This window comes from Cyprinodon tularosa, unplaced genomic scaffold, assembly GCF_016077235.1.
Source record: "Cyprinodon tularosa strain WSP-4 unplaced genomic scaffold, ASM1607723v1 ctg162, whole genome shotgun sequence".
Classification (NCBI taxonomy): domain Eukaryota; kingdom Metazoa; phylum Chordata; class Actinopteri; order Cyprinodontiformes; family Cyprinodontidae; genus Cyprinodon; species Cyprinodon tularosa.
The window spans coordinates 880,001-891,455 of record NW_024038460.1 but is presented as its reverse complement, the minus strand read 5'-3'; the positions used below and the strand labels follow the sequence as shown (position 1 = coordinate 891,455).

The following is an 11,455-nucleotide window of genomic DNA, read 5'->3' as shown; positions in this document are numbered from 1 at the left end:
TCATACATTACATACAAACTCATATATTTCAGATTTTTATTTTGTTTAATTTTGATGATTACAAATGACAACAAATGAAAATCTCAAATTCATCATATCAGAAAATTAGAATATTGTGAAAAGGTTCAAAATTGATGGCCCCTGGTGCCACACTCTAATCAGCTAATTAACTCAAACCACCTGCAAAAGCCTTTAAATGGTCTTTCAGTCTAGTTCTATAGGCTACACAATCATGGGGAAGACTGCTGACTTGACAGTTGTCCAAAAGACGACCATCGACACCTTGCACAAGGAGGGCAAGACACAAAAGGTCATCGCTAAAGAGGCTGGCTGTTCACAGAGCTCAGTGTCCAAGCACATTAATAGAGAGGCGAAGGGAAGGAAAAGATGTGGTCGAAAAAAGTGTACAAGCAAGAGAGATAACCGCACCCTGGAGAGGATTGTGAAACAAAACCCATTCAAAATGTGGGGGAGATTCACAAAGAGTGGACTGCAGCTGGAGTGAGTGCTTCAAGAACCACCACACACAGACGTATGAAAGACATGGGTTTCTGCTGTCGCATTCCTTGTGTCAAGCCACTCTTGAACCACAGACAGCGTCAGAAGCGTCTTGCCTGGGCTAAAGAGAAACAGGACTGGACTGCTGGTGAGTGGTCCAAAGTCATGTTCTCTGATGAAAGTAAATTTTGCATTTCCTTTGGAAATCAAGGTCCCAGAGTCTGGAGGAAAAGAAGAGAGGCACTTCATCCACGTTGCTTGAAGTCCAGTGTAAAGTTTCCACAGTCAGTGATGGTTTGGGGTGCCATGTCATCTGCTGGTGTTGGTCCATTGTGTTTTCTGAGGTCCAGGGTCAACGCAGCCACATACCAGGAAGTTTTAGAGCACTTCATGCTTCCTGCAGCTGACCAACTTTTTGGAGATGCAGATTTCATTTTCCAACAGGACTTGGCACCTGCACACAGTGCCAAAGCTACCAGTACCTGGTTGAAGGACCATGGTATCCCTGTTCTTAATTGGCCAGCAAACTCTCCTGACCTTAACCCCATAGAAAATCTATGGGGTATTGTGAAGAAGAAGATGCAATACACCAGACCCAACAATTCAGAAGAGCTAAAAGCCACTATTAGAGCAACCTGGGCTATCATAACACCTGAGCAGTGCCACAGACTGATCGACTCCATGCCACGCCGCATTGCTGCAGTAATACAGGCCAAAGGAGGCCCAACTAAATACTGAGTGCTGTATATGCTCATACTTTTCATGTTCATACTTTTCAGTTGGCCAACATGTCTATAAATCCTTTGTTTTTATTGGTCTTCAGTAATATTCTAATTTTCTGATATGATGAATTTGAGATTTTCATTTGTTGTCATTTGTAATCATCAAAATTAAACAAAATAAACATCTGAAATATATGAGTTTGTATGTAATGTATGAATATAATATACAAGTTTCACTTTTTAAATGGAATTACTGAAATCAATCTACTTTTTCATGATATTCTAATTTTATGACCAGCACCTGTATGTCTCACTCTTTACCTTGCAGATGGCTGGTATTATTTGGTATATCTCCATCCATCTCATTTCTTAAAATCAGGGATGTAGGAAGGAAGAGTTCAGGAGAAAAACCAGTAGTTAACTTTTCCAGAGAGATTCAGACTTCATCTGTCTGTTCTTGCTTATTCTATCAGGGTTTTAGCTTCTGTCTCTGGCAGTCTTTGGGGGAGAGGCCAGGTACACGCTGGACAGGTGGTCAGTCTGTCACAGGGCAACACAGAGACACACAACTGTGAACTCTAGTTGGAAGCCAGGGTACCCAGAGAAACCCCCCACATGCACAGGTAGAACATGCAAACACCACGCAGAAAGAACCTGGGCCGGAGATCGAACCCAGAACCTTCTCGCTGCAAGGCAACATTTCTACAAATACGCCACCATGCAGCCCATTCAGACTCCTCTTTGGGAGTTCAAGATATTCCCAGGCTATAATATGAACTCACTTTTCTTAAAAGGTGTATTTTACTTGGGTAAAACCTTCTATAAAAGGAGATGTTTACTTTCTTTTAACTTTTTAGTATGTCATTCAAAGAAAATAAATGAAATCAAAGAACACTGTAGGCCAACCAGATGGTTACACAACAGAAAACATGGTTTATTTCTCAGTAACTATAACGTCTGTAAACCATTTGTGGTGAAAACTGACCAAAATTCTATTTGCACTGAATTATAGGTCTGGTGTTATCTTCATTATTTGCAACGACAGCTACAGTTACAATAACTGGATCTTCAACAACAGTGTCTGCAACTCCTTTATCCACTAAAAGTTCCTCTGCTCCAACCAGCAGTAGCCAAACGACAACTACAGTTACAACAACTGGATCTTCAACAACAGTGGCTGAAACTACTGTATCCACTAAAAGTTCCTCTGCTCCAACCAGCAGTAGCAAAACGACAACCGCTGTTACAACAACTGGATCACCAACAACAGTGGCTGAAACTACTGTATCCACTAAAAGTTCCTCTGCTCCAACCAGCAGTAGCAAAACGACAACCGCTGTTACAACAACTGGATCACCAACAACAGTGGCTGAAACTACTGTATCCACTAAAAGTTCCTCTGCTCCAACCAGCAGTAGCAAAACGACAACCGCTGTTACAACAACTGGATCACCATTAACAGTGGCTGAAACTACTGTATCCACTAAAAGTTCCTCTGCTCCAACCAGCAGTAGCCAAACGCCTAAAACCTCGATGTCTACAGAGACCACCACATCATCTGAGACTGAGATGAGCGCTACAATGTCTCCTACAACTTCATCATCACTCTCACCATCCTCCACCACCTCAGGGCCCCAGACAACGGACACAACCATCACCACCACCACACCCCTGACCACTCCACCAACTGAGAGCACCCAAACCATCCTAACATCCACTAACCTCCCCAGTCCAACCAGTGCCATCACCGTGACCTCTGACCAAACGACGACACCTGCGAGCGACACCACGACCGTCTCTACCTCCACAGCTGGTTCCCCAGCCAATAGCGCATCCTCACAACCAGCTAGCTCAACTGGAGCTCCGACCACCACACCTTACAGTTCCTCTACTGCCAGGCTGACGTCGCCCAAGGCCCCAGCTAGCAGCCCCACATCCGAAGGGGGGGAACAGAAACCGAAGCCTCTCAGCTCAGGTATGCGATTGATTCATGTGTTTTCATTATTTATTAAGGAAGGCAGCCATGAGGTACCGTAGCCTTAGTGATCAGTTTCAGTCTTGGAAGACCAAGATCCGTCTTTTAAGCCAAGTTCATAGATTTTTATCAAACTTGAGGTAAGAGCCTTAGGAAGGTCAGTCCAGAGGCTTAATTTTGTGCCTGTTGATCCATTTCAGACCCGTTAGATGCGAGTTAGGAGGCGAGGAAGTTTTAACATCCACTTCAGGCACTAGTCTTATTACTTTTAGATCCAGTTAGTGTAAAACACTGACACCACTGGCAGAAAAACAAACCCCACAACATGATAACACCAACACCATGCCTTACAGTGTTCTTAGGCTTAAAGGGTCCCATTGATTCCTTTAAACATGTATTTTTGACTTGTGACCAGATGATCAATCTATCTGGTCTGAAAATAAACCTTCAGTCCAGGCGGAGGTTGTGTCATTGTGAATTTGAATAGGAACAAAATAAAGGGAAAATTAAACAAACATTTCATGAAGAACTCAGAATTATCATACACTGGAAAAACAATCTAGAAACAAGTAAAAATGTCTTAAATTAGGTGTATTTACCTTTAATTTGAGTAGGCAAATGAGATGATTTGCCAATGGAATGAGTATTTTTACTCTTTAAATAAGATATTTGGATAAAATGCACTTGAAATAAGACAATGCAATTGTGCTTTCTTATTTTGAATGTAAATTGTCTTGTCCCATTGGCAAAATGTCTCCTTTAACCTTCTCAATTCAAGAACAAATGCACTTATTTTAAGAAAAAAATGACTGATCTAGATTTTGATTTTTTCCAGTGTACGATGATAAAATGCCAACATTTTAAGAAAAATGTATTTACTTTTGCCTTTTTCTATGTTCACCCAATCTTCTCTGTGGAAAACTAAACCATAAAACCTCTCTGTTGCCATGGGAAACCAGAGTTTAGATTCAGGACTGGTTTAAATCCTTTGCAGTTAGAAACCTGGAGACGACCTGGAATAGTCTCAAAGAGATTTGAAAATTGGTTTTGAAATAGACAGCAGCCAAACATAAAGCTTCTAGAATAGTCTTTCCGTTTGCTTTCCCTCAGTCTTAAATCAAACACGTTTAACTCAGGTTTAAGTGAAAATTCATGCCTTGTTTGTTGTTTGGGGAAGAAAAAAGCCAAAAATATGTGAAAAGTTGAAGAAATTTAAACGCTCCACTTTATACTGACTCTCAAATAACATGAACAACATATTCCAACCAATATGCTCCAAACCAATGGACTTTCATCTTAATAAACAAAAGCGTCACCCATTAAATCCTAAATACGCCTCATGAAGGTAATAATCACATAAAGACTAACTGATCACCTTTTACAGGTGAAAGCCAGCTGAGTTCTGCAGTGTCCCTCTGCTCTGACCTTGTTAAGGAAAAGTTCATGCTGTGGTTAATATGTGAGCCAGTTTCTTCTCACACTTCCTTTATGAGATTTATGCACAAACAAGAGAAAAAGAAACAAGTCCTTTTGATAACTGCTCCTTCTCCCCGTTTGGTTAATCCGGCTTCAGAAAGTCACGGTTTTAAACTGAAACCCCTGCAAGGCCGGTGTTTTAAAACCGATAGACCTTTACTGAATTCCCCTAAATAAAATGGTTAAACTACCTCACTAGCATGCAGACTGCAGAAAGGAAGTAAAATCCCCTTTAAATGATTTTATTGGCACATCATTTGAATAGGTAAATAAAGGAACTTTCAAATACAATATGGTTTAACAGTTAAAAGAAAAAAGGTTCATTATCTTATGTTTATTTGCCCTAATTTCGGGAGGATGATAAATGATTTGCCAACGGAATGAGTTTGCCCTTAAAATGAGATAAGTTAGATATTATGCATTTAAAATAGGATGATAAAGTTGCTTTTTGCTTTTTTTAAACATGAATCGTTTAAGTTAATTGAAATACACTGGAAAAAAAATCTAGAATTAAGTAAAAAATAAATGTCAATTAAGTGTCTATCCTTAATGTGAGTAGATTAATGAGATAATTTGTAAATGGAATTAATATTTTTACCCTTAAAATAAGATAATTAGATAAAATGCACTTAAAATAAGAGAATGCAATTGTGTTTTCTTATTTTAAATGTAAATTGTTTTGTTCCATCAGCAAAATGTCTCTTTTACCTCCTCAATCCATATATTTTATAGGGTATATACATATATTTCAAGAAAGTTTGGATTATTTTCAGATAAAGTTTTGTACATCTCTGCTAATATTGGAGTCAATTGTGTTGCAGCAGATATAGATCTAGAATTTGCAGAACACTTGGTGTTCTGGAGTTTAATACCACTCAATGCTGTGGAGCTGGAAATGCAAACGACTGGAACTAATGTCTGTACAGGTTTTAAGTTTTCTGAAACTGAAATAAATCTTTCGGACGTTTACTGCAAGGTATTTTCCTCTGCTGTTATTTTATTTGCTGTTTATTTCATCATGCTGCTTGTTATGGAAACTATAAGCCCACAAAACATCCAGGTATCGGCCCACCCAGTGTTTATTTCCTGTTAGCGGGAACTGAACCTCCTTCCCATCATGGCTGACGTTCCAGCCCTGTACGAGAAATATAACTCAGATCTTTTACGGTTTCTTGCCTCACTGTACTTTGCTATTTTTATGAGTAGCCGCACTGTAAAATCTCCAGATAGGTGTATTTCCCTTAATTAGAGCAGGTAAATTATAGAATTTATTAATAGAATAAGATAATTCACCTATAGACCAAAAAAAAAGAAAATAACTCTATTATCTTACTTCCAGTGCATAATATCTAATTGTCTTATTTTTATGACAAAAAATACAAATTTCATTTATATCATCTGATTTACCTGCCCACATTAGGGGTAAATAGACTCATTTTAGGACAATTTTACTTTTTTAAATTCATTTTTTGCAGTAATTAAGCTTTGGTTTGTTTCTTTGCATGATTTCAAATATTCAGTTTGGGATCAATTAAGGATCAAACTAAAAAATAAAAATAAAATAAAGAAAATCCTGCTTTTTGCAGAAGCCAATCAATAATCTGAGCTGGGATTATTATCTGGAGGTAAATTTGGAACTAGGATTTCAGAATTTCACTTCACTTCACTTCACTGAAAGGAAAATAGTAAATGATCCTTCTGTTCTGCAGTATGTACATCATAAAAAAACAAAACATTATCTTAGTTTTACGTCTTTTTTGATGTTAAACGTATTAATGAGTATAAACTGAAACTAAAACTAGAATCTTTAAAGTGAACGAAGAGTATTACCAGGATAAAGGGGGATTCATAAAGCAGAATCAGGGGATGCGTAGAATTCAAGGAGTCAAACAGAGATTGGATCCGACATCAAAAGTTTACAAAAACAGAATTATGAGAAAGATGAGTGAAAGGAAAAGTGTTCCATGCATCTTTGGATCGATGTCATGAAGCAGATATCTTCATGTGTTACCAGCCTTTAGGAACAGAAATTTATTGCAGAATCTGTATTTATTCACTAAATGAAGAAGGACTAAAGCTGAAATGAGTTAATGTGACAACAGAGCAGCAGTTAATCAACTCTAAAGCATCCGCTTTTTGTCAACATAATGCATTTTAGTTTTTTAATTTCCTTCCCTTAATATGGATTGAGTTTTTTTTCCATTCTAGTTCCAGGCAAAGAAACCTACGGAGCCCCTAAAGGGACATGGAGGGGAAAAAAATAACTTTTGCGGGATCTCGCAGAAGTTTATTTTTTTGCGAGATCTCGCAATACTTTTGCGAGATCTCGCAAAAGTATTGCGGGATCTCGCAAAAGTTTATTTTTTCCCTCCTTGTCCCTTTAGGGGCTCCGTAGAGACTAAATAAGTTAAACTTAAAAGAGTTTTGGGAGTTACCTGTTTGTTATTTCTTTTCATATGAATTCATATGAAAAGTTTGAAGAGTTGCTTTTTTTTGACACATTCTCTCCACTCCTGGGGGCGGAGTTTCCCCTGGAGGATGGAGTGAAAACACGTTTCTATTGGTCTGCTTATATTGGGCTTGAAGTGAAGAGAGTTTGAAAAGAATGCAACTTTTAAAACTCAATATAAAAAGGTGAAGAAAATAAAATTTGAAAACATAGACCCTGTAAAAAAAAAACGTTTAAAGAAATAAAATATGAAATAATCAAATAAAAAGAATTTACATAAAAAAATTATTTCATTTATTTAGTAACTTTTAACAACATGTAATAAAACAGCTAAATTACTCTCCAAATCTTTTTTTTCCTAGAAATTTAGCTTCTGTAAATTTTCTGGAAACATTTTTCCTGTTCCCATTTACAAAATTATTATTATTATTTTGCTTACAATAACAATAATGCAACTTAATTCACTCCATACAAATTTTCCAGATTTTGTTCTTATGATTCTTTTTGTATTTTAATCTCTTTATTTGGTTATCTTTGCAGACTTTGTCACAGACTTCATGTGTTTGAGTTTTTAGTCTCTTTTTAGACTTTTTATCTTGAGTATTTCTCCGCTGTGAGGTTCATCCGGTCGTTCTATCCTGCTAGATGTTTTTTTTCTTATTGATTTAAACTTATTTTTCTTTGTGCTTTAAGATTTCTCTGTTATTTCCATTCCAGTGTTTTTTCTTTCCCATTTATTCTGCTAGCTACTCCCGAACTCATCTGATACTCTACCTTCGTTCTGCCCCAGCTGTTCCACATCACCCCATCAGTTTGTCATTTCTCTGCCCGGTGTTATGTCAGATGAGCGTACCCGGTCAGACCAGCATCCCCATAGTCAATACCAGTTCATCCCTTTAGTTTTGTACGAAAAATGGACTTTAAACTACCTCGACGTGCAAATAAACTATTTCATTGCTTAGTTTTTTTTAAGCGTATAGGGATACACGCCTGTAGAGGTAGTTTAAAGTCAATTTTTCGTACGAATGCCATTTATTCCATTGTAATTCCACAGCATGTGGCTCATGGTTTCCTATCTCCAACCTCAAAGATCACGGTCGATTAAGGGAAATAAAAAGAGGTTATTTTCAGATGGAGAACTACTGTTGCTTCACTGAATGTTTGTTCTATGATTCAGACAAGGAGCTTTCATTTCAATGTAAAAGTCAAAGAACCCTCAGCAGATTATCTGAAGTTCATAGTGCGCTGATAAGAGGGGTTAGAAAGTTGAACCTTAAAGCTGAGACACCGTTATTTACAGATTGTAAATCAGCTGACAACCCATTTTTATTAATAATACTTTTACAGACAAACCAGTCAACAGATATAAGGACGGGATTTTCGAAACTCTGATCTAAACTGATCAATAGTCCTCTTTAAATAAGCTCAATAAGGTAGTACTGGAAACACGATCTATAAATAAGTAAAAATCTCCTAAATTAAGTGTATTTACCCTTAATTTCAGTAGGTAAATGAGATGGTTTGCCAATGGAATAAGTATTTTTACTCTTAAAATAAGATAATTAGATAACATGCACTCAAAATAAGACAATACAATTGTGTTTTCTTATTTTAAGTGTAAATTGTCTTGTTCCATTGGCAAAATGTCTCTTTTACCTCCTCAATCCAAGAACAAATGCACTTACTTTAAGAAAAAATTACTTATCTAGATTTCGATTTTTTCCAGTGGGGAAAAAATCCAGTAGGAACTCCTTTAGAACATCTGGAGATGATTTCACAAAGAAGAATTCTTCGTAAAGCGAAGAACATTACATACAGTGAGCATCCTCTTCAAGAAGATTATTGAACAACATCAGAGTGTCTTCACTCTGAATTTTCTTCCAATACAAGTCAGACCTCTACAGAAGATCCTTCATCAAACCTTGCGTTATTACAACCTTTCAATTCCCTTCAGGGTCCTTTAATTGTTTCTGAAATGAGCATGAAAATATTTAAAAATAAACCCAAACTAGAATCACTGACGCTAATCTACCAACATCTCTGCACATGGATCCTCTTTTTAAATGTGTGCTTCCTCTAAATGTGTAAATGATCAGCGAAAATTAAGGATATGAAAACTGTTTTCTCCTCTTCATTGAAATATTTTTTTCAAATTTAAAAACAGAGCAAAATGGATAGTTTTGGTCAGTCATCATTGATTGATTGATCCTATAATGAGTTTATTTTCTAACTGTAGGAGAAACAAACTGAATTGTCTTGTCGTCTCTCTCTTCTATCGTCTTCAGGAAGTGTTGCAGTTATTGTCTGCATGTTCCTCCTGCTGGTCGTCCTGGTACTGGGAGGATTGTACCACTACAAGTTTAGGTGAGTCCTGAGTAAATCATAACATTGCTTTAAACAAAATGATTATGTGTAAAGACCAATCTCTCTCTCTGTGTTCTCCTTTACAGACGGACGTCATACGGCCCTCTCATGGAAAGCTTCGACCACGGCAGCATAGGAAACTTCCCCAACCCGATGTATGACCCTTGATGTTTTGGATCTCTTATCTCAGGAGAATGAAGAGTCTCTGCAGACTGTATCGATCTGCACAGAGAGTTGTAGCAGTATGTGACTGTGGACGTATGTTTCAGTTATGGAACCTGTCATGAACACTGGTTAAGTGGCCTATTTCCGTGTTTTTCTGGTTTTTAGGTGTTTTCCACTGAAAGATGAAGTAAAAATAGTGACCTTCACGCGCAGGATGCTCTGATGCACAGAGAAACGGCCAGGAAAGGCCAATACAGAAAACTTAGTTGGGCCTTTTAACTGACAGAATGTGAAGCAGAAATGATAATCCTGGGAAGTGTGTCAGATTTTCTTATATTGTCTGGGTCTATATGGTATTCTTCAGGTAACATGAAGCAAAACTGTGAGATAATATGATTATACGTCAAAATGAACAGTAAATTAGCTTTGTAGGAAGTTTTGGTGGAATTAAAAGAGCCAGGAGTAACCAGAAAGTCAAATGAGTGAAAATAAATGCATTTTAAGGAAGGATTTTCATTCAAAGACTTTTCTTTTCAATATTTGTGTTTATTGATCAGGAAAAAAAACGATTAAATATGAATATTTAAAAAAAATGAGTATTACATAGTATACAAATAAATCGTTATTTTAATAACTTCACTGAAAACCTTCAGTTTGCTGTAGATCAGTGAATGACTTTAATTTCCCTTTGCTCTGAAAGCAGGGCAAAGTTTGGATTGTAGTTTTAAACTAAGGATACTGTTCGTTTGTGTGAAAAATGATACGTTTGAATCCTTTGCTGTTTCTTTCCAGTTTGAAATTTAATTGTTTAAGTAAAAATACAGATGAAAAAAAAAAAACAGTGATGCATTGATGAAGTTAATTTTGGAGAAATTATTTGTAGCTCTAAGTTCTTTACTTGGTACAGTTTTTTTTCTTTTGTCATACAGGAATCCTGAGTGTCAATATACATGTCAGAAAACAGTGTGGTCAGCTAAATAAGTTAATAAAGAATTAAATGAGACCGTTTTTAAATTATTAAATAAATATTTTATTTGTTGTTTCTTTGTTAGATTAAGCATGTAACTCATAAAATACTGTTTGAAATTGGAAACCAAATAAAAAAATACAAACAAACAAGTTGATTGCCAATTAGCATTAGCATTTGCTAGTCGTCTGGCTACATTGCAGTGGTATGGGGTCGTTTTAAGTGATTTATTGTTGGTCCACGGAGGCTCTTCCGCTCTGTCCTACTTTTGTCTTCTCTTTTTTAGGGGCTTCTTTTATTCAGGACCTGGAAAAGAATGTCTGACTCTGAATTAAGCTATTTCAATCTGAAAAACTCACAAGAAGAGAAAAGACAGAAGAAATTTATTGATAGAATTACTTTGTCTTTGGTGCTGAGACTTCGGCAGGAAACGTAGCACTGAATGTTGATAGATATGCATGAACAGGAGCAAAGAACAGGGCTGTTTCCCCCCCAGGCCTGAAACTGGTGGTGGAGATAGATGAAGTTGGTCAGTCTGTAGACTGCTGGTTAGTGAGACGGTCTGTTGAGCTTTATAGGGAGATCCAGTGGACTGCGTGAGCTGATACTAGAGCTTCACTCAGGGACCTGGAAGATGGAAGACCAGCTTGGATAACACAGGTTGAGAGAACCTGTCCATGATTAGCAAGCATGGAGTGACAGTGGAGAGGAAAAACTCCCCATTGGGAAGAAACCTCTGGCAGAACCAGGCTCAACATGGCGGTCTGCAGCTTGACCGGTTAAGATGAGACTGGGAACGCAGTAAGAGTCCGGGAGGAATGACACTGATAAAGCTTTAG

The 11,455-nt window shown here is 37.3% G+C and overlaps 1 protein-coding gene across 1 annotated transcript; it reads left to right on the top strand.

The window, feature by feature from the left end:
* The first annotated feature begins 2,724 nt into the window (after nt 1-2,724).
* On the top strand, nt 2,725-9,804 carry parm1 (prostate androgen-regulated mucin-like protein 1). Its single transcript, XM_038280623.1, has 3 exons — nt 2,725-3,195; nt 9,406-9,484; nt 9,571-9,804. The coding sequence occupies exons 1-3, from the start codon at nt 2,754-2,756 to the stop codon at nt 9,650-9,652; spliced, it is 603 nt and encodes a 200-aa protein (XP_038136551.1). The 5' UTR covers nt 2,725-2,753; the 3' UTR covers nt 9,653-9,804.
* The last annotated feature ends 1,651 nt before the right edge of the window (nt 9,805-11,455 follow it).